Raw genomic sequence first — 24,266 nt, forward strand, 5'->3', positions numbered from 1 at the left:
TGTGTGTGTGTGTGTGTGTGTGTGTGTGTGTGTGTGTGTGTGTGTGTAAAATGGAGAGGAGACACCCAGAACCAAACGCCATTTTACAGATAAAATTAGTAATTTTATTTTTTCTGAGCTAATAAAATTTAGTATCTTGAATACTATTAAAAAGTAGCTCTTGGGACATGTGAGTGGCTCAGTCGGTTAAGTGTCCCACTCTTGATTTCGGCTCAGGTCATGATCTCAGGGTCCTGGGATCGAGCCCTGTGGCCGGGCTCCCTGCTCAGAGGGGAGTCTGCTTGAGGAGTCTCTCTCTCTCTCTGCCCCCCCCCCACCATGCTTGTGCACATGCACACAGGCACATACTCTCAAAAAAATCTTAAAAAAAAAAAAAAAAAAAACTAGCTCTTAAATAAGTAAACCTTCCTATAAGAACTCAGAAGACAGGCAATTAAAGGAACCTCAAACTCAACCTTTTCAAAAAGGAACCTGACTGAGGTCACAATAAAACTCACATTTACCTAATTAAGTTATTAAAATAGAAGTTCTGCCCAGAAAGTTCCATAACAAAGAAAGGAAAAGGGAAGGTGCAACAGGAAACAACGAGGTGTTTGGTGGCTTCAAGGATAAACACTGTTACACTTATGCAGCAAATTCTGTTACTTTCTAAAAAAAAAAAAAAAACTAAAAATTATCAGCACCTCAGCAGTTATAGGTAGAAGTTAGCAAAAGCTTCATTTCCTTTACAGAATTTCTATTTTGTTTCCTCTCCAGCCCCAGAAGGCACCACAAAATAAAGAACACGTGGTGGAGACCAAGGAGAAGAACCTAAAGGTCCAAGTTTTCGAAGGTGTGCCAATTTGAATGTCTGCCTCTGAAAAAGAAAATCCCCATGCCTATCCTTACAGATGTGACCAAGTACACACATTCGGTGATGAGAAGAATCCGGAAATGGTGTTATGGGGGACCATCTATACACTGGTCCAGAAATCTGGCTGGTGTGTCCAAAATGTTTGCTTTTGGTGTCTCTGGGTTGGACCAACAGTTTTTGAATTTTGTAAAGTCAAAGCTGTTCAAGCAAAAGCTAAGTGTGAACAAAGCAGGTGACTGTAGGGTTGCCCCAGCTGAAAGGTGCCAGTGGTTGGGGTGAACGGGGTAGCAGAGCCTGCCTCTTCCCCCTCACTCGCTTCAACAGGTCTCCCAAAGAGGCTCCACAGACCCGCTAGGGCTTTGAAAATGATCTGAGACTTAGCATACAATGCCACAGGCTAAAATGAGGTCACAATACTAAAATGGAAAAACATCAAAGATAATGAAATAGAATGGCTAGATTAGGTTAATTTTCCTATCTAGACTAACCAAAGGGCCAACAGGCTTCAAGATTATTTTTTCCCTTTTTATGGTTTTAACAGAATTAGTTTATTGATTTTTACTTAGGACTATCTTTCTGCCTTCCAGGCAACTAGGCCATATTTTCTCCCAAATCTTACAACATCTTCATTACTGACTCAGAAGATAGTAGTCAGAAGATGGATTTTCTTAACCGGTAACGCTCACCGTAAAACTCCTCCACTAAAAAGAAGTAGTAATTCAGCACAACCTTTGCTAGAAAAAATAAAATAAAATAATGGAAGAGGTTTATATGATGGCATAAATCTGGGTATACAGACCTCTGATCACTGTACAACTGCTTAGCCCAGGAACACTTAAGGAAATAAAAAAAAAATTAGAATTAAACTGAGTTATAAAATCCCAACAAGAGTTTGGTTTTGTTTTTTAATGCTAAGAAACCAGCTTTCCAGGTCCACTTAGTTTGATTACAACGTCTAGAGAATGAAGAACATGTGACGTTTCTCCCCATTTGGACAGGAACCCTGCTAGTAGGAAGCACCCACGCACAGCATTTAACACTCTGTCTAGCCCCTGTTTACTTTCTAAAATGATCTGCCACATTTTTTTTTTTAAAGATTTTATTTATTTATTTGCGAGAGAGAGAATGAGAGACAGAGAGCATGAGAGGGAGGAGGCTCAGAGGGAGAAGCAGACTCCCCGCCGAGCAGGGAGCCTGATGCGGGACTCGATCCCGGGACTCCAGGATCATGACCTGAGCCGAAGGCAGTCGCTTAACCAACTGAGCCACCCAGGCGCCCGATCTGCGACATTCTAACAATGACACCAGCACAGATCTACTCACGTCCTCATCATTTCTCCAACACTGTTTGCTCAATTTCATCTCTCGCAGACACCCCCACCCCTCATGCCCACTTACCCCAGATGCAGGCACTCCCTAGGACTCAAGCTCACAACATGCCTTTGTAGGTGGCCAAGCCTGGCAAGGCAGCCCACGAGCCATCTCCCAGGCCCACGGCACCAAGAATTCATTCTATTTGGTTCTTAATCATACACCTTCCCTGTCACTTCCATCCCCCCATGGATGTGTCACACCATGAACTTCTAGCATGAAGGGGCTGTGGCTCGTTTTTCTGCTCTACCTCACCCAGCATCCATCACCGTGCTGCACCTACAGGGAACACACAGTATTTGTTGAACAAACCTGCATGCATTATTCCTAATCATCCCCCATCTATACATGGAACAGTGCAGAAATACACAAAGTGAGTGAGCCATGAACGGAATGTGGTTTTCTACTACCACCCACACTCATGAGTCTTTTATCCACTCATGCCTTCCCTTACTGTCACTTATGTTTATTTTACTATGTTGTTTATCACAGGACACACTCTGATTAGCCTTTAATTTGTTGTAATAAATCTCTATTATCCTTGGCATTGTTTAGAACTTGTAGCTGCCTGATGAGTCAAGGCAATGATTTACGATGAAATTGCTGTTGATTTTGCCCTTCCCCACACTTAATGTTACCCTCCCAATTTCATTCAAGAGCCTTACTCCAAACTCATTCAAACACCAGCTATAAAGTAATAGGATTAAAATGAAGAAAGGTGAAAATGTCTCCACTCTGTCCAAAGGTTTCAGAAAAAGACCACTGGAATCTGGTTAGATGGGACATAACCTCACGCGAAGAGCCTGGTGCCACGGAATTGTCATTGGTTTATGCTCTTCGAAACTCTAGTTGATAGCCATGCTCTCCCATCTGGGGCAGAGATGGCAAAGAAACTTGAGAAAAACCCAGCCTGCAGTAGAATAGCAAGTGAAATCCCTCATTCTGACTTTCCAGAGCACTATTCCACTAAGCAACGTGAGAAACCATGTAAGCGTCCAAACAGAATGCACATGATTCATACACAGCCAGTGCATTTGCAGTCCACGGAGACCTGCTCGAGCAGAAGAAACCAGACATGAGGCAGATTTTAGAACTGTACAAAGCCCAAGTCACCTCCACTATAGCCTCTTCAGCTCCTTGTTCACCCACAAGGTATTCACACTCATCAGTGTGGCCACTTCAAAGGGGACAGGGTCCGTTCTGACGTTGCTAGGAGAACTTCAACAACCCTGACAAGGGCTCTACAAGGCACAGTGAATGGTGCAGAGAGCACGTTAGCTCAATAGTCCTCATATTGTGCCATGCACAGCGAAGTCTCCTCCTAAGCAAAGCCCTCTTGGATACCATCCTTACTGCTCTCAGTTAGGAGCCCAGCCCCAGCAGCACAACCGCTGGAGGAAGATGGGTGGGGTAGCAAACAGAGAGCGGAATCCCCAATCTAAGCTGGCCAGACCCGCAGGCTGATGGATCTTTCTTCCTGTCCTGGGGAGAAAGGAGGCAAGAATCTGGTAGTAATACCTGGATTGTGATTCCTGGCTTCCACCAGGTCACACGGACTGTGCCTAAGTGAAAAATCCATTAACTCTCAGAATTCGGTTTATCAAAGAATCTGGGTGAAACCAGATTTCCTACAATAGCAGGGATAAAAATAAAGTTCCTAAATGTACTGGACCCTGGAAATGTACCTGGGATTGCATTGTTAAATCTGAACTCTGGGCTACACCTTATTCCAAAAAAACATTCAAGGGAGATGCAGCAATACAATGTTGCCAGCTGTTTCTTTAGGGAGAAAGAATGACCTTTAGTAAATATATTTTTTTCCTGTTTTAAATGTCCAAATGATCTTCCAGGAGATGATAGTGTTAGATGAGGATTATTTCATAGTCCACACCTAAAAAAGGTAAAAGGTTGGCAATTCCAAGTTTATTTTTAGGTCTTCTATAACTGGAAAATTTAAAACATTCTGGGACTATGGACTTACAAGTTCTCTATCGGGAGCCCCTTACTTGAGGGAGAAACTATTTTGTTCACAGAAGTTGGTGGTGTGCTAAATGTCCCAACAGCAAGAAAGTAGCAAAGTCAATTCGATATATGCAAATCACCAGCTATGTAACTGTGCCATGACGCCTTATTTTTAAAATAATTTATATTGAATTTGTGGGCACTTCATCAATCCAGGGGACTCCACGTGAACAACTTTGAGGTCATTTTCTCTAGGGATGTACTTATGTAACCGACTCTTCCAGTTTTGTTTTAATGCTTTTGAGGATAGTTGACACACAACGTTCACATTAGTTTCAGGGGTACAACATAGTGATTCAACTTCTCCATACATGATGCTCTGCTCCCCACCAGCATGGCTGTCGCCGTTCACCAACACTATTCCAATACACGGCTGTACCTTCTATTCCCGGGTCTTACTCGTTCCCTAACCGGAAGCCTCGATCCCTCACTCCTTTTCACCCATTTGGCCCATCCCCCCTTCCCTCTGGCAACCATCCATTTGTTTTATTTATAGGTCTGGATTCTGGTTTTTATTGATTCATTCGTTTTGTTTTAGATTCCACATATGAAATATATTTGTCCTTCTCACTCTGACTTACCTCATTTCCATAGGTTTTCCACCAATTTACATTCCCACCAACAGTACACAAGGATTCCTTTTTCTCCCACATCCTTGCCAACACTTGCTATGTCTTTTTGATACTAGCCAATCTGACAGGTGTGAGGTGACAGCTCACTGTGTTGATTTGCAGTTGCCCTGATGAGTGATGTTGAGTGGCTTTTCGTGTGTCTTGATGCCTTTTAAGTTACTGCATCACACTATTTTTTAACTCCATGAAAGATTTTATTTTTAAGGGCTTTTAAATACATTTTAAGAGACCTATCATTCCTACTCACAATTAAAACAGAATTTTGCTAAAGGTTTATAAAGTTGTTTCACTGCTGTAAAGCCTCAAATCAAGTTTAAATGCCACATGCCAATTTAAGGATCAACATTTGCCAATTTAAGGATGGTTATCTAATATTACTTTAATATATGGGTGAAATTCAATAGATACCCATGAATATAAAAATAACCAAATAAGATTTGTGAATATGTATAATTGTCCAGCCTAGCTCTTTTTAAAACGAATGCCTATTGTATACACGGCTATATAGACTCTAGTGAGAATAAGGTTTCCATCGAAGATGGATTTATGTGCTAGACCAACCAACCCCAAAGTGGGCAGTTCTGAGAATGCACCAGGTCAAGCCAAAAAGATGAAGGGTGAAAACCATGTGGCACATAGTGTTAGGGTAAGAAGCACTGAAGTATCAGTCTTCAGTGTAAGTGTTAAAGGGACAGTATAAAAATAAACAATTTTCAAGCCTATTCTTCTGCAGATTTTGAAAAGTTTAATGGTGCTGAACAGTTTCTCATGAACGTCACTATGCTGGTGGAGCTATTCATGGCAAACCACTTGGATAATGTTGATTTCTAGACCCCTAATTGGTCATAATGCTAAATGTACTCTTCCAAAATACCCTCACATGTCAAATGTGCAGCTAAGTTCAGCCAGTTCCCCCCATGGCTCCATGACTAGGACAATTCTGGTTGGTCCCCGGAGCAAGGCCCGTCCATCAACATAAGACAGGTGCCTGTTAAGGGCATGCTCTGCCACACAGACCTTTTGAAATTCTCCATGGCCTTGACCCTCACACTGCCCCTGTCTGCTAGTTCATGTTCTTCTCTACTCTAAGTTGACGCTTAGCTCACTTTCCTGGGAGCTGCATCTAATCCATCATCTGCATAGAAGACTAATAACTTGCCTTGCAGGGTCTTATTATCCTGTTTGGGTGAACTGGCACTTGCTGTCTAGGGAAAGAGAAGAGATGCTGAATTAATGAGCATGGTTAATTTGAATTCTCAAGAGTGGTTCGACAGACCAAGCTGCTTCGAACAGGAATCTGCAACTCAGATATTCTGACCTTTTAAATGCCATCAAAAGTGTAATGTAAGTGTACTCTACTTCTGCCTATAGTAGCATAAATCCAAGTAACTGGCTTAATTAGTTTTGTTTGCAGCAAGCTGAGTTATTAAAAAACACAACTCCTTGAGAGCAGTTGGTGTTGCCATCTGGCCCATCCCCTTGCTCCTAGTCTCTCTCCCTTCGGTTTCTTGCAGTCCAGAAGCTGACATGCCTCCAGACACACAGCATCTTGGCTGTGAATGCAACTGGATGTGTGAGGACAGGACTAAGGTCAGTCCATCTTCCCAAGAATATTTAAATGGAAGGAATATGGCCTTGAAGTGGGGGGAAGAGTCCATGTGGGAGGAAAAAGGGCAGTAAGGTGTTAGCATGAGGCTAGGACCAGGCTACTCCTAAGACCGTCTTTCAGGAGCTGTCCATGGAGCTGTGAACCATGTACCCCATCTGGCCTCATCAGAGGTTCCCAAGCAACAGATACGAGCTCATCCGCTAGACCACCAAGTCTGCTAAGCCTGAGTCTATGGACGTTCACCTTGTCTCATTCTTATCATTGCAGGGCTCTGGTTTTCAGGAATTTCCAATTGCACTGGAGGAAGAATGGTTCTCTATTCCATTTAGAATCTTCACTATTAACATTACCCCTACCTTCAAGTGGCCTCAAAATCTATAAGATTAAAGATCTTCCTTATAAAATGAGTTCTGTGCCCTGTGAGTCAGCTTGATTTTAGCCTTCTGCTAACTGGCAGCTGGCCTTGGAGAATTCATTGAACTTCTCTGGAAGTCAATTTTCTCCTTCAGAAACTGGGGAAGTTGAACTGGATAAAACAGAGTACTTTACAGATTTAAATTCTAGGATTCTGACTTCCTGAACTAAATACAACCACAGTATCCTAATTTCTTTCTATTTGTCAGCATTAAGATATCCATTCTTAATGGAATAAAACATACATGTGTGTATATGTGTGCATATATTCACATGTAAATATCCATCACTTATTAGGTTTTTCTACTGGTAAAAACACACATACACCACACCCCTACATGCAATCATGCTTCTCATCACTTGTGAGCCAACTAGCAATTATGGGCACTCAGGGAGCTGTAGCTATATACAGTCCAGATCAGGGTTTTCTTCTAAAAGCCAAAAGACCCCTTAATAATTGGAAGGAAGGAGGCACTTGGGTGGTTCAGTGGGTTAACCATCTGCCTTCAGCTCAGGTCATGATCCCAGGATCCTGCAATGGGAGCCTCCCATGGAGGGAACCTGCTTCTCCCTCTGCCCCCCCCACCCCCCCCGCTCGTGCTCACTCTCTCGCATGCTCTCAAAAAAAAAAAAAGTCTTTAATGCAATAATGAACACACTGGACTAGAAAAGCCGTCTCACTGAGGAAACATCAGAGACCTTTGAGTTTGTGGCCAAAAGTTAACCAAAACATTCTATCCCTCAACTATCAGCAGGCAAAAGTAGTGCTATTAGTATCTTGTTTGCAAGATTTTAGAATGTAAAGATTCACCACTTTCTTTTACGTACCTGAAAGTAAAGGGGTATAAAGTCATTCAATAGTGAAATTCTATCCATTTAATGTTCTATTGAATACACACACAAGAATACTAACTACAATGTAGGTGCGTGCACAGAATACAAATAACTGAAATAGTCTTTGAGAAATCCCCAAACCCAACCCTTCTCCCTAACATATCTGTCTTATAGAAAAGCCTACCAAAGGCCTACGTAAGGATCTGAAGGAAAAAAAAAAAAAAAACCCTAAAATATTATCGAAGTTTTCACTTATCTGGTAATTAAATGCACGCCTGGTTTCAATCCACATCCAAGACCACAGCCCAAGACCTTCTGCACCGTTCCCTAAGGATTCAGGTACGGAAGCTCTATACCACATACCTCTTTGCTGGGTGAAAACTGTAAATGACCACCCAGCAATGTGTGAATAACCCAGTTATGGTCTTTTATCTTAAGGAGGACAAACCAGTATTGCCTTCATAAGGGCGATAATGCAACCTGCTACTTCTCTCTCACTTTCTCTAACACCTCTTCTGCCTCTCTCCTCTTAAAGATGCTCTGTCTCAGAAAGAGCAGCCCCTCTTTTTATTGGAAACTCATGAGCAGCACTCTCAAGATGAGGCCATTTATGTCAGGGGCAGCAGTAACTTGAACCTCATTCTTCTGCAGACTAGAGACTTTTATAAATTAGAGCTGAGATTTCATGCCTGTATTCTCAAGCGTCCCATGGTCTGAATCTCACATTTCCTAAGACTCTTGAAAATCAGCTCTTTTCACAACATGAAATATTTTTAATTTTATTCCAAACATAAAATATTCTTAATATTTCCTAGAATCAAATTTAATAATTTTTCAAATGGACACAATTTTTCCCCATAACCGTTATGTACTAAAATAGTATTAAGGGAATCTTGGTTGTGCCTAAGTCCCCAAAAAGCAAACATTTCTGAGTTCTTATATTACAGGAATAGCAGAGTTTTCTTAAGTACAGTCAAGACCCAGAAAAGAAGCCAGGAAGAGCCTTGAAAAGCCAAAGGACTTACTGATGCAGGACACACGGACCATGCACCATAGCTCATGCATTTTACTGCCAGAAGGACAATTTAAGGTCATTCACTCTGATTAAAAAAAACCAATTCTAATCAAAGTGGTTATCCACTTTCCCCAAAGTATGACCAGCCAGTAGAAAGAGAACAGAATTTAGAAACAGCAATGAGAAAGAAAGTAAGTTAAAGTCAGGCCTGCTGAGGGCAGCAAGGAATACTGCTGTGGGCATGCTGGGGCTTGAAGTAACTGAAAGTCTAGGATTTGAAAGTAAATACTAAGAAAAGAACAGCCATGTGGGGCCATCTGATGTAAGGACTCACAGTTCTATCATAAGAGTCTCTGAGGCCTGTAAGCATCAGAAGGGGCTAAAATTTGCAAACTTTGAGAGCCTAAGGTCATAAATTTGTCTGGAAAACTTACTCCATCAAGCATACACTGGCCCAATGGTGCTACACAAATAAAACTTTATTATTTTTAAAACTTTGGCAAAGTTCATCTTCACGTTCTTTTTCTGACCAGGGGAGATTGACTAAGGTCCCTACACAGTTGCCTCCAGAATAATCTATCATCACTGTGAGTAAATGTATATAGCCTCATAACAGATCACTGTGTCTGTACTCCTTTGACGCTTCTGAAAAGGTAGCCAATCAAACGGAATACTCACCGTAACTTTGTACTCTTCTCCTGCTTGGTTTTAAATTACTTCTGTTAAGAAGATAAATGCATCACTAATTCAATGATTTTTTTTTTTGTTGTTATATCTTCTGGCAATGAACCAAAAATACGAACATTTAATTGACTTCAATTGGGTCTAAAGAACATGACCACCATCAGCTGGAAGGGATTCTGGACTTCATAGCAGCAAGTGGCTTCCACGCGTGGAGGGATGCTGGATGCCAGATGCAGCTGAAACTGGTTTGACTAAACAATCAAACTGAATGTGTGGCATTGTTCAGATACAAATTTATTTATTAACAAATATATACACACATATATAGATTATAGGTACAGATAATCTCCTTTGGAAAAAGGAAAAGAGTCCCCTAGATTTAAAGAAATTTTATAGCTTTATTATTGCCAGTGGAGTTGAAAACCTTAAATTCTACTGGAAAATACCTTTCTAAGCCATCTAGGTTTTCCAATAATAGCTCGCCCTAGATATTGAGCAATTTCGTAAACTATATTTCCAATATTAAGCTTTCTCTATCATTAAAACACTGTCATGAAAAATGCACTATGCTTTGCTCACACAAGTATAGTACGATAATTGCTTCTATTTTTCAGAACTTCTTAAACTGATGTCCTATCGAAGTGTGTATGAGGCTACCAAATTACCATACTGAAGCTTAAAGATCAAAAAACATCATCTACTTCTTTAACCACCCACACGTCAGTTCACACAATAGAAAACAACACTCTGAGATCCTCAGTTTAAATCAGTTCTGGTATTCTGTAACTGTTAAAATTTTTCTCCCAAGAGACATTTAATTTCTATTGTCAAAATTCATTCATAAAGGATATTCTGACTTTTTCTAAGCAAAATAAAAGATTTATGAGAGCAATTACTCACGCTATAGTGCCCCACTACTTAATTTACAGACAGCCTTGCTTCAGAGAATTCCTGCTGGGCTCTTCCACACACAGGTTATCTTGCCCCTCGTAGATAAGATCATTTTGTGTTACCAGCGCTTTTCGTTCACTCATTAATAACCTCAACAGAATAAGAAGAAATCTGAAAATTCAGAGTAAAACTTATGAGCTGGGCGATGTGAAATACAGTATCCTTGGTAGGAAATATTCATTAGCACTGCAGGCGTTACACGATCTACATGCGCCATCAGCATCTGCTATAAATGGGTTGGAAATTCATGTGCTTCCCTGTCAGTCTGGACGTGAAGGCTTTAAAAAGTAGCCCTGAACTACTCATATGCCAGAGTTTCCCCAAGTTAACCTAAAAATCCCATCCACCAAAAACTCAAATTTTCAACCCATACAACAAAGGTGTTATCTGAGAACCTTGGTCTGGGGATGAGGGATGAAGCTTCACAATACCTGCTGGGGTCAGTCCTTCTCAGGCTCGGAATTCAACAAAAGAAGGAAAGATGTTAACTTTCTTCTTCCCAAGAAGCTCACATTCCTCACCACTTCACGCACGTCAACCCATCTTATAGAACACGCACTCACCTAGGGCAATGGTTTTCACCTGGTCTGATCTTTAGAATCACCTGCGGACCTCCTTTTGCAACGAACTCAGGGCCAGACCAATTCAATACGCATCTGCACGTGGGCCCGAGCACTGGTGATTATTCAAAGCTACCACGGTGATTTTAATCTGCAGCCAGGTTGAAAAACACTGCTCTCTCTGAAGCAGTGGTTTTGAATCAGGGGCAATTTTACCCATTCCCTATCCCCTGGGACCATTTGGCAACGTCTGAAGACATCTTTCATTGTCACAATTGGGGGTTGCTCGTGGCGAGAGCCCAGTATGCTGCTAAACCTCTTAAAATGCATAAGTCAACCCATTACAACAAAGAATTATCTGATCCCAATGTGAGTGGTGCCATTGTTGAGAAGCCCTGCTCTAGAGAAAGAACTGGGGGGAGACACAACCTGCTATGTCTCTGGAGATCCCCTCACAAAAGAAGGAAGGAAGCACTAAGAAGCATTCAGGAGGGAGGTGAACACTCACAACCCTGACACTCCATCTACAAGGCCAGATGTAATTCTACATGGAGCCAGTGTGACACAAATGAAGAGTTTCCTCATGGGTGCTCTCACTGGCTAGCGCGATGATGAAGGAGAGCGTGAAGCTACTGGTCACTGGAACATGTTCTAAGTCCATAAAGTAAACGAGACCCACCAGGATAGCTAAGCAATTTTTCTTAGAAGGACGATAAACAACAGAGTAATGTTTCTTCTCATCATTCCTTCTCAGTTGCTGATAACCAGCAATATGTGCCCCTAGAATTAAAATAAAACTACTTTTATGACTTTTTCAACTAGATTCACAATGCCCAATGGGTGAACCACTCATGTGGGCTCCTGATCATCAGAGTCATCTTTGCCTGGAAGGTCAACAACAAACAGCTATTGCTGGAAGGACCTGAGTCCACAACGTCCGTGACCTGGGCTAAAAAGCTACCTGTTAAAAAGCACAGATCTGCCAGCTGATATCTGGAAGCAAAACACCTTGGTTTCACTGTGGGAGGGAACACTTTCTCCTAAGAAAGTTTGACCCAACCTTAGATTTCAATGGGATCAGGGAAGCGAATCCCCCATTCTCCAGGAGGCTATCTATTTGGGTGCATGTCTAGATAAAAGTAGCTAATCAAGTACTTAATTTACAAATCTGGTACACAGCAGTGACTTGAATGAACAGACAAATGCCTTAACGTCTAGATGTAACCATGTTAAATCTACTTCCTCTTTGCACATGGTATTCTCTGCAAATTGAAAAACAGTTCAATCATAACTTCTAAAAAAGCAAATGCACTCGTGAGCACATTACTCAAGTTGGAGGGTTTTTTTCTGTTTTGTCTTGGCTTTTGTTGTTTTTCAATCAGCTACTAATTTAAACATGGCTATATAGTCTTAGCTATTTTAAAGAAAGGAAAAATGCCCCCAATTCACCCTTATACCCAGTTGGAAATTAAGCTGTTTTGACCAAAGAAAACTCTTGGATACCCAGTTCATCAGCTGTTTCCTCCACTGAGTTTGTAACAAGATTTAAAGACGTCCAAGGCACAGTCAACTAAAACAGTAATTGTTTCCACTGATGTTCCTTCAGGGCGCATATGTGTGTCTTTTTGGAGGGAACGTTACAAGTAAGACCATATTGTCCCAATACGTGCTTCTTTTCGGTTTCATTCTGCCACAATGCAGACACACTTCCACCCGCTTTCATCTACTTTTTCTTCACTCAAAACCCTGCAAGTGCTCATCCAAATCACTCATTATTTCACACAAACTCCAAACAGAATGACTCTGTACATGACTCAGCAAATGTGCAATTTGGGATTTAGCTCGCTACCAGTTCCTACTTGTTTCTAGGCCAATGATTCAACCGGAGTGTGGGGGGATTAAAAATATGAAAAGTCATGTCTTACCATCCATATCAAAAATTAATTTGCAACGGCAGGATACACACAGGCCCAAATTTATAGGCTGATGATCCATAAACACCTCATTGTGCCACTTCATTTTCCAATCAACTACTGAAATAAAAATGCAATGCAAATGCACTACAAATATACTTTGGTGAGGATATCAACTTCCAGAAGATTTGTCACTTAAGAATGAGAAAACCTGATGTAAACGTAAGAATTAAATACAGTGTCATTCTAAATAATGCATCTATGTTACACCAAACTCTTAATTAAATAAAATGGTTAAATTTTAAAAATCATTTGCCAGATCATGAAATCTATCTGAATCCAGGCAATAATAAGTCATGATGTAATGTCATCCTCATCTAGAAACATACCTTACTTTATGCAAGGTATTGCTGAAAAATTGCATTTGAAATCTTTTCTTGTGAGTTAAATCATGCCTTGATTAAACTAGAGGAGTTCTTTATTTAAAAGAGCACTTTGGGAAAGAAAAAAAATTGTTTTGTATGTACACTACCTGGCCCCTAAGTAATTTTTTTTTTTTTGGTTCCAGATACAAGTTTTCCCTAAAATAGTAAACATATTTACTTCTCATGCTCATTAAAAAGTAACTGAGAAATGGAAAAGTCATTAACTTGAACTTTCCCGTTAACCCATTACTCCCTGAAGACAAGCTTCGTGGCTAGTAGCTCACGTCACCTGTGGTAACACAACTAAAATGACTTTTTAAATGACTTTCATCTCTTGTGAGAAGTACACAGCCAAGGCCGCCCACAGCAATCAGGGCAGCTTCTGGGCCAGTCCTGGGAAGAGTGAGTGAGGGTGCTATTAACTTAGTAAAGGCCCCAGCCAGCCAGCTAGCCAGCCGGGAGGCCTCAGCTCACTGGTGACTTGGCTTCTCCCACCTTCCACTTCCCAGCCCAAACCAGAAAGGAGCAGCATCTTCCCCACCCTTTCCAATTTCGTCTGCACATAAAAGAGCACAGGATGCGTTAGAAGCCAAGCTTCAGGAGTCAATTTTCAGCACTAGGAGAAAAGGATTAGGATGAAATGGGATCCAACAGGTAAAAATCCCCAGGTACAATACTGAAAATTTACCCCTTCATGTCACTCACTGCTCACACTGGCCGCCTCCACCACTGCTCAGAGCTTAACTGCACACAGACTCTGTGGCAGCTTTCAAATAAAGCGGAAAAGCTCAGGTATGTTGGATGAAAAACCCCACAGTTTATAAAACCAAACGTTTTAGTTCTAACTCAACTGTAAGTAACATGAAGGGGTTGGGAGGGGGTTTTGTTTGTTTGTTTTAAGAAATGATTTTTTTTTTCCCCTCTCTGGAGTTCAAGTGGTTTTAGGACCAAGATGCAGGAAATTCAACCCCTTCCGAAAGGTTTAGGGTCTGGTTTAGAGCGATCTCAGCAAATGCAGTGGATATTACCCTTCGGAAACCAAAGGAGAGTCCAAATACATCTGTACATTTTCAAAAGGAACATTTAAACAACCGGGGAGGCTGTCTCACAGTGTAAAAAAAGCATGCTATTCAAAGTATGTTTAAGGGAGTCTGGGAGAGGGTGGTGGGTTTTGAGAGTATGGAAGGAAATCATTTGATGTGTTTCTCCCACAAAGGGAAGTCCCCCGACTGAGGACAAAATCCCCGAGGTAAAGTAAGGTGTATCTACAGGCATTCAGGGAACACGGCATCGAGCCTGTGAAGGGACACCATATTTCTTTTCCAATGTTACCGTTTTTCATAATAAATATTCATTTCTTTATGCACATAAGCTGTTAACTGGATTCAAAAACCTTTTTTTGGTCAGCCGTTGGCTAAGAACCCCAATAGGACACCGCACACAACTAGGAAAATACTCAAGTTCAAGACTGGAAATCCTTAGCTTGGTTCTCTTTTTATCTTCAATCCCCACACATCTCACCCTGACCACTCAGAGTCCCGCGGAATTCTTCTTCCTCTCCTTCCCCTAACTGCTTATCCCCTGTCTTCGCCAGGCTTACTTGACTGAGAACCGTACAAACTAAGACAAATCCAGGGGAAGAAACACACGGAGCCTCGGAAGCACACGGTTGCTCCTCTCCCCAACCCACCCCGCCCCCCATCCGGCAGCGCCTGCACTTCCTCGGGTGGCTGGGAAGCCCTCCACGGTTCAGAACTCTCTAGCGAGTCGCCCCAGCCAAAACGGCTCCCCAGCACGTACTGACCCACCGTTCATGCCACTGTAGACACTCCGGTGATGGGGTGACACGTCCTCGGGCGCCTGCCTTCGGAGGGTACCCTCCCGGCTGCCTCCGCCGCTGCCTCCGCCTCCTCCGCCCACATGTTTGTGATCGGGGCTCCCCCCAAAATGTTGTTTGAGGTGCTCAGGGCTGGTGCCCCTGGCTCTGGGTAGATGCTCCAGGCTCCCACCGAGGGCGTGTTTCTGGAGATGCTCGGGGCTCCCTCCGCTGTGCCTGGCGTGTTCAGGGCTGCTCCCGGGCCTGTGCTTCTGCAAGTGTTCCGGGCTCCCGCTCAGCACGTGCTTGGGCAGCGTCTCGGGGCTGCTCCCGGGGTGCGGGTGCCTTTGCTGCTCGGGGCTGCCCTTGCACAAGGGTTTGTGGTGCTCGGGGCTGGGTCCTTTGAGTGCTTTTGGGTGATCCGGGGTCCCGGAGGCTCTGGGTTTCTGTAGATGCTCGGGGCTGGTGCTCCGGTGCTTGGCGTGCTCCGGGCTGCCCTCCGCCCGGGGCTTCTGCAGGTGCTCGGGGCTGCCACTGCTCGCGTGGTGCTTGTGGTGGTCGGGGCTGTCGGTGCTGCCCGTGCTGGAGGTGCTGCTGCCGTCGCCCACATCCCGCACGTAGGGCGCCGTGGAGGCGGCGAGCTGGCACAGGCTGGCCTGGCTGTCGATGGAGCAGCGGCTCCCCGCGCAGCCTGCGCCCTTCTCCTCGTCGAGCAGCACACAGAGCTCCTTGAGCTCCATGTTCTCCTTCACCACCTCCTCCTGCTTCACCTCCAGCTCCTTCAGCTTCTGCAGGTATAAGGCCACTTCCTTGTGCATCACCCCAGCCGTGTAGCGGCCCAGTCTCTGCCACTCGCGGGACACCCTCTTGCCTTTCTGCCGGTCATCATCCAGGAAACAGCAGAGGTCCCTCAGCTCCTGGTTGTCCTCCTGGAGTTTCTGGTTGATATCCTGAAAAGAGAGAGAGAGACAACCATTCAAGGGATCCTCAGGCTCAGACCTCCTGGGGGGGAGGCGGGACTTGGTGAATTCTCTGTGATATTAGGGGAGGAGGGGAGAAGCTGAGAGGAAGCTGAGGATTGTCATAAAAATAACAATAATGGGTATTGGTTATGCTCCCTGCCCAGTGCTTACTTGTATGATCTCATCGAATTTTCACAAAACACTTGGAGGATAATGATTTTCATGGTTCTTGGGGGGGGGCGGGGGCTGGACCTCACAAAGCTTTACTTGCCCAAGGCCATCCGGCCAGTATCTAGGGAGCAGCCAGTTAGTTCACAAGAAACCACTAAAAATCCAAGGATCCCCTGCCCCACCTTCCGGGAAGAAAATGGCTGCTTGGGACCTGAGAAATGCTTAAAAGCTCTGAGGCAACACGCCTTCCATCAGCACAAACATAAGCACTGCCCGGTGTTCGGCCCTTGACACGGGACTAACAGCCCGGTTCCCACAGGGGACCAGCACAATTGCCCTCTAGCCGCATTTCTGACCCGCGCATCTAAGCCCTACTGGCTGAACCCCCAGCGCATCTCCCAGGCATCCCACATGAAAACTTGAGCAATGCCAAGCTCTTGTGGGATTTTCAAAGCCCCCTCCTCAAACTGCCCCTCTCAGCAAATTCTGCCTCCACCCATCCTGCTGCTCTCCCTGAGGGCCTGTGCTTATGCCTGGCGTCTCCTTCTCCCTCACCCTTCACTTCTGAACTAAACAGTTCTTCGGAACCCATTCCCATGCGTGGCAGCACCTCACTGCCCTTAGGATAAAGTGCAAAATCCTTCAAGTCTCCCAAGACCCCCAAGCCTCTTAACCTGGCCTATTTCTCCCACATGAGTGGTGGTCCACTCACTCATTCACAAGTATTTAGTAAGCATCTATTATGTGCCAGGTACCAGTCCAGGTGCTAGGGATGTATCAGTGGACACAGCAAACACCTTCACATCCTACGGCTTTCATTCTGGCGGGAAAAACTGGCAAAAGGTAAGTAAAGAGCACAATGCCACGTCGTGAAAAGTGCTGGGAAGAAAACTAGAGTAGGCTAAAAAATACTCTTTTTTAAGAGAAGGTACCTCACTGAGAAGGAAAACGTTTGAGCAAAGACCCGGGTGAAATGAAGGAGCAAACATCTGAGGGAAGAGGATCCCAGGCAGACAGCAGGGCAAGTACTTGCCCTGAGACGAATATGACTGATGTCACAGCGAGGCCAGTGCGCCTGAAGCACAGTGAGCACCGAGTGCAGAGCTGGGAGAGGAGGTGGGAGAGATGAGACCCAAGAGGGTGGGTGTCGGGGCTGGGTAATGCTGCGCCTTGGCAGCCACGGGAAGGACTCTGGATTGTTGGTGAGCTGAGGATAGAGGAGTGACAATAGGTTCATTTTATAAAGAATCACCATTGTTCTGTGTAGAAAACAGACCAGAGGAGGGGGGTGGTGGATAGAAGAAAGGGAGACGAGGTAAGGTGGAAGCCAGGAGAGACCAGCGAGGAGGCCACCAGCTAGTCCAGGTAGAGGGAGAGGATAGCAGCTTGCACAGATGGTAGCAGTGGAGAAGGTGGGACCTATCCCCTGACCCCCAACTGAGCCCCACCACCACTGGCCTGATTTCAGGGCCCAAGGAAGAAGCCCTTTCCCTCTTTCACTTGGAATGCATTCCCTTCAACTTCTATACAACCTAAAGGCCTCACTTTATAAGTCACTTCCCCAGAAGCCGTCCCTGACCAGTAGCCCCTATCTAAAGGAAGTTGCCTTATACACTCCACCATTACCCCTTTTATTTCCCCTCTGTGGCACTCATTACAATCACATATGGTTGAATGTGGCTATGAGAACTCACCAGACTGGTCCTGAGCATGGAGGCCCCATCTATTCTGTCCACCTCTGTGTGTCCAGAACACAGCACCCCCACTGTAGACACCTGAACCAAGGAACTTTGAAAACGCATTGTGAGGTTCCCCCTTTATCCTCCAGTCACACATAGAGTGAAGGGACCGTTTCTTGAAGCACCTTGGTTTGGTGGCGATGAACCAGGGGCGGTCACGGGATTGCTACCGAAGATTTCCCCTGCTTTCCAAAGCCAGAAAACCTCATCTTGGGATTCGGTCATCCAACCCAGAACTAGAGGCACTCAGACGAGACTTGATCCCCGTTTACTCAGATTTATTCTAACACTTTGCCTGATACTGGTGAGAAAATAAACTATAAGACATCTGCCAACCACAGCTTGCTTCCCCTGACAGTCTTGAGGCCTAAGATGGGAGTCATCCTGAGGAAGAAGCGGATCTTGTGCAGCGTGGTTTTAACTCCAATGCTAACTCTTGGCATCCCGACTATTCTGTTTCCTTGTTTCTGATGCCCACCTCTTCCTTCTCATTATCACTTTCAGACCTCAGGCCTGGCCATTTCCAAACTCCTCCCACCTGGGTCCCTGCCTTGGTCCGCCCCATCCTCTATCTTTCCTCACCCACCCAAGTCAAGCTCTCCGTGGCCAGACTGATCTTCAAAATCACCCCCTGAATGTTCTGTCTCTCCTGCATCAACCCCATCCTCTCCCCTTTACCAGGAAGATGAATAAATCCTTTGGCCAAGCCAGGAAGGCTTTCTCCTGCCTTTCCACCTTTAGCTCCCTCTTTGTCAGCTAATCATGAAGCCTGATTGTATCTAGCTTCCCAATTAGAAAATCCTGTCCTCTTCCCTATATGAACTTACCTAAGAGGAGAGATGCCTCTGAGAAGTCTCGCCTAGCGCTAGAACAGCTTCTGGCCTGTGGCGGCGACAACCGCAAATGAATGAATGAAGTAACTTTCCCACTCACCGCTTAATGCCTCTGAGATACACTAGCTGGAGCACTCATTGGGCATCATTTTTTTTTTTTCTTTTCCAGTGTAGGTATCTTAGCTTCTGGGGGGCAGACTCAAGTCTAGAGTCATCCTTTGCATAGCTGACAAGCTGACACGCCCAGCATGGCGCCTTGCCTACGGTACGTAACACGTGTTTATGGACTGACCAGTGCTTTAAAGCCCTAGGGCCGTGGCCAAAACAGGATACAGCTCTAGCTACCGAGGAAGGATTTTGTATTATTGTCTCAGTAAACCCCTGCAAGGTTGGAGTCTGTTGACATTGATGCTTTAAGGGAAATCAGAAGCTGTGGGGACTCTGAGAAAATAATACTAAAAAAAATTAATCTTTCTAAGCTTCAAAAATTATTCTGCATTTAGTTTAATCCTGGCATTTCATAGAAAGTTCAAGTCATATTCTTCTCCATCTAAATGAACTTCCGTCTGAAAACACTTCCTTTTGACTATCCCACAGCTATTCCTGATTTCTCCAGAACTGGGAAATAAATAGGAGCAGTGCTACCTCGGGGCTTCGTGGGGTTAATGCCTTTCTGAATGGAGTGAACAATATACTGCCCAGAATTCCAGTTGGGGTAGAAGGGGTAACAGCCTACTTAGCTTTCTTTATCACCACGCCTTCTTCCAAGAGTAAATAATATTCTTGGGGATACAATTCTGAGCGATTTCCTTTCCCGTCTGTGGAACAGCTAAGCAACCGATTGGATAATCACTTTATAAAGCAGCTTCTTCCAATCTGCTACATTAAGATTTGGGCTTTCTTTTTCAAAACACAAACTATCCTTTTAACATTGCCACTGGCCACCAGATGTTATCCATCTGTCTAAAGTGGACTTTTAAAAGATTCAATCCACCTCATAGCATACCCCTCAAATTTTCATACATAAGATTCTCAAGTACTCTATCTGTGGTTAAAGAATTGTTCTAATTTGTAATTTTTCTTCACTGCAGGGAGGGGGATTGGTGTGTTGGGGAACAGAGAGGAACATTAATGCGATGCATAACAAATCTACAGATCCTGTTCCCCCAAATCTGCCCCTTGTCCCCTGAAATCCCAGGTCGGAACAACCTGAGCATTGCTATATGCTCAGCAGTGCACAGACATGGTTCTCAGAATCCAACTCCTTATAACAGCAGAACCAGAATCCCCTTTCTGCACCCTTGCAGGATCACACATTCTAGCCAGAGAATGTCAACGAGCTGAAAGAAAAGAAAGCCAGCCTATTTTAAACATTGTATATCTGTGTGACATTGAGAGAGCTATTTAACCCCATCTATGGATCATTTCATCTTCATCAAACCTCTTACAGAATTAGCAGCGCCATTTAGCAGATGAGAACACTGAGGCTCAGAGAGGTTACCAGCTTGCCCACGCTGCCCAAATTGTCAGACTCCACATCCTTTCTCTCTCCACTGTCCCACACTGCTCCACCTCTGAAATGTTTAAACACAGACAAGTCAGCCTGTGCTGGGACCCAGGCACAGACGCCTCCACGGAAAGACCTAGCACTCCCATCCCCCATCTCTATAGCTGCAGTATCACCTCGTAGCCTTGAAAAGATTTCTTGCCATTTCAAAAGCAGATCACAGAAAGGAACATAAACCAAGAGAAGCGCTGTGGCCTTCATTACCCTAAATGTACAGTCCTCAACTGGGAGTCCCAAACCATCAGAGCCGAAAACAAAACCCCAAATCCTCCTTCTAGTTAAGGCAAACTAAGTAAGTGCACATATCATTTACTCAGTCAACCACATTAATGGATCACGAGGGCGTCCAGGGATGTTCTGGCTAAGATGACGGACAGGAGGGGGAAGACTGGCCGCTCAGCAGGGCTTCGCCACAACCCCTCAGGGGTGGGCCAGAGGCCTTGGAGGCTACGATGCTGTAACTGGCCAGGGATGACAAAAAGGAGAAGAGGCTGCATCAGAAAGTATCCAGCCCCACCTTTCTGAACTTGATAAGGAGGTAGACAGGAAAGTCTTTTTAAGCCAGGTCATGAATCTAGACCCCCAGGAGATTCTCCTACTTGGGGTGAAACTGCCCTTAGCTGACCTAATAGGTATTTCTCTAAATGAAGCTACTAGAAAGAAGACCAGGCTCCCCCACCACTCACACATAGCTCCCCTCAACACACACACACACACACACACACACACACAATCCACACAACCCAAGAGAACCTTCAAGTATTTCTGAACTATTATGTCGATGCTCCATACTATTAAAATCCTTAGGAAATTGATTAATTACTTAATTAAAAACTCTTCCAAGTTACATTATAGTTCAAACCATGGAAGAAGATTAAATTGGAGGGTTATGAACTATACCTTTATCCAGCTTTGCCTAAGAAACCCAATCCTGGAGGTGCATGCTTATACATTTACACGCCTTCTCCTGATGGCAATATCTACCATTGTTTTGTAATCAAGTCCAGCATTAAAGCTTCTCCTACATGATCCTAATATCTTGTTGCAACCCCCTAGGAGATGGTTATTATCATTTGCATTTTATTGATGAGTAAAATGAGGTTCTGATAAATTAATTACCCAAGCTCACCCTCCTTAGCGAATGAGGATTCTAGATGCGAACCCACCTCTGAGATGATCTCACTACACTAGCCTGTCTCTAATTCCCCAAGAGTCTGGTACTTAATAAATACTCCACTAGTAATGAATTAAACCAAAGGAGAGTGGAAGACTTGGGATTTTTTTGACTGGGATCTTTCTAACTGCACCCACTCTAGGAAGTAGATGACAAGTGAGTTGGGGCCCCGGGGAAGGCCATCTCCACCTGCACTGGACCCAGCACCCAGGTGAGCATCTCTTTGCCCCAGAATCCCAGAGCTGGAGGCTGAGGCAATTAAGAAAGTGTCTACAGCCTGAGAAGTGGGGTGGTAGTGGAAGGGGACAAGAACAGCATGTGCCTGCAGGAATTTGCTCCCTGAGGTCCCTGCAGTGTTTTCGTGTGTGTCTGGCTTCCTATAAACAAAAGCAGAACAATGAGAGGAAGGAATACCAGCAGGCACCAGCACAAGCAGCGAGGAGAGGAAGTTTGCGGTGCTGAGCGCGCTGGCAGGGCGGATCCCGGCCCGTCTCCTACAGCCCCGCTAGCAGGCACTCGGCTGTCACACTCAGAGCTCTCCAAGGAGAAAAGAAGTTGATGGGGCTTGGGCTTTCTTCTTTTCTTTCTTTTTAATTTTTTTTTTTTTTCTAATAGCAAAGAGAGAAGGCTGGTTCATAAAGCAAAGCATCATTGGCTGACACTTGGGGTGGTGCCTTTCAAATACCCTCCAGCGCCTCAATGCTAGATGAAATTATAATCAAATTGGGGGTGAAGGGGAAAGGGGGTCAAGGAACCCCAGATGACGCCATCTAAACTGGAGAGGAAAGCGCAGGAGCAGGTAGAAAATGTGAAGGCAGAGCTTAAGCTCCTCTGCACTGGGTGACATACACCAGCTGCGAAGGTGAAGCTGGCGACTTCTCCCTGGGCACCCCGCCAACCCTTCTCCCCAGCATTGGTGCCCTTTCCTCATCCGCCGGAGAAGTCGTGGCTCCACAGCACCCGTATCCACGATCCCCAAGGATGAAGATCCTCTGGACTCGCTCCCTCGATGACCCTTTCCCCTGCCTGTGACCCGGCTCCCCAAACCACCGATTTTCCAGGCTTCCTAGGAAAATAAAGGTTCTGCATGCCCATCACCTCCCTCCCTACTTTTCAGCATCCTCGGCGCCCTCTCCTGCGGCCACAGAATATCCCGAGTGAGAGCTCCACACTGGCTCGCCCCAGGCAGGGAAGAGGAGACCAATCACTTCCAAAGTTCGGAAAAGTTTCCAAAGGGCTGGGGATGGGGAGCAGGGGGTGCTGACCGGGAGAAAGGGGAGGATCACCTGTTGCCGGAGGGAGGGAAAGTTTGCCCTGCCCCACCTCCCCGGAGCGCCCCGCTCCCCGCCTGACCCCGCGCTCACCTTGAGCCCGCGGATCTCGCCGAGGTGCAGCTGCAGGCGGCGGTTCACCTCGCGGATGAGGTTGCTGTGGTCCAGCATCGCGCTCACCTTCTCGGCCTCGGCGCGCCGCAGGCTGCGGATCAGCTCCTCCTTGCTCCACTGCAGCAGCTCCTCGTCCGACACTTTGGACAGGTCCTCCGCGGCGGCGGCGGCGGGCGGGCCGGCAGAGGCTGAGGGACAACTTTCCGCCGCCGCCGCCGTACCTCCGGCCGCCTTCGACATGGTATCCGCGCGGTGGCAGGTGCGAGTGGGTGGAAGAGGCAAAGCGACTCCCGAAGGCGCGGGCGCGGCGGGGCCGCCTCCGCCCACACCCCTGTGCGCTCCGGCGAGTCAGCTGCACCGCCCGGCGGCCGCTGGGTTGGGGCGGCAGGGGTCGCGCTGGGCGGCCATCCTACCTCGCCATCCCCGCGCGCGCGCCCGCGCACCCCCAGGGCCGGGCAGTTACCCGCGCGCTGCTGCCGAGGCGCGTCCCAACTCGGCGCACGTCCATGGTGAGGGGCGCCGGGGAGCGGGCGCCGCCGCGGGAAAACCTCGGGGAGCGGCGGGGGCGCCCGGGGGCCGCGCCCCGGTTCCCCTGCCCTCTCCTCAGCTCGGATTCGAGACCGTCGCCCCCCACACTCTCGCACACACGCACACACGCGCGCACTTTCCTCCCCCTCGCCCAGCTGCAGCCCCGGCCTCACTGCGCTCCTAGCGAGCTAGGGCGCGCCGGGCTTCGCGGCGCCTCCGGGGTTGCTCGAGCGACGCCGCCGCTGCTGCCCGAGGGCTTGGCGCGGCCCGCCGGCTGCGCTCCTCCCGCCGCCTTCGCTGCGCCCGCCGCCGCTCCTAAGCTGCTCGGGGAAGCCTGCGATTTGCAGAGCCGAGCCGAGCCGAGCCGAGGAGGGGTGGAGGATGGAGGGGTAAAGGCTGGACCGGCAGGAGGTGGAGCCTGCAGCCGGGGCCGTCCGCAGCCGGCCGCACCTCCCGCGCGGACCGGACGCAACTGCCGCTAGATCGCCTCCCGGCCTCCCGAGGCGCGCTCCCCGCTATCCCGCCGGGGAAGGCCGGGGGCGCGGCTCCTCCAGCGCCCGGGCGCGGGTGGGGCGGGATGCGGGAGAAGCGTGAGAAGCTGTGCGGCCCGGGCTCTCGCAGGCTCGCGCGCGCCACCATGTGGCGGAAGGAGCTCCCTCCTCCGCCCCCTGCGCGCCAGGCTTGTCACCTTGCGGGGGAAACAACGGGCGACCAAAATGAGAGACACTTGGTATTTGCAGGGATTGGAGGTCAGGGAAGATGATAGATAGATAGATAGATAGATAGATAGATAGATAGATAGATAGAT

The 24,266-nt window shown here is 46.3% G+C and overlaps 1 protein-coding gene across 5 annotated transcripts in view; it reads right to left on the reverse strand.

Annotated features, from left to right (window-relative positions):
• Window positions 1-23,170, reverse strand: part of CCDC85A (coiled-coil domain containing 85A) — a 195,638-nt gene extending 172,468 nt beyond the window's left edge. For all 5 annotated transcript variants that reach the window (XM_021701236.1, XM_021701235.1, XM_021701234.1 and 2 more), the window contains exons 1-2: window positions 22,910-23,170; window positions 15,092-16,049 (exon numbers count right to left, since the gene is read on the reverse strand). In XM_021701236.1, the coding sequence (XP_021556911.1) occupies window positions 15,092-16,049; window positions 22,910-23,170 (1,219 nt within the window). The remainder of the gene's footprint in view (window positions 1-15,091; window positions 16,050-22,909) is intronic.
• Between the last annotated feature and the right edge of the window lie 1,096 nt (window positions 23,171-24,266).

The sequence above is a fragment of the Neomonachus schauinslandi genome, chromosome 10 (assembly GCF_002201575.2).
Source record: "Neomonachus schauinslandi chromosome 10, ASM220157v2, whole genome shotgun sequence".
NCBI lineage: Eukaryota > Metazoa > Chordata > Mammalia > Carnivora > Phocidae > Neomonachus > Neomonachus schauinslandi.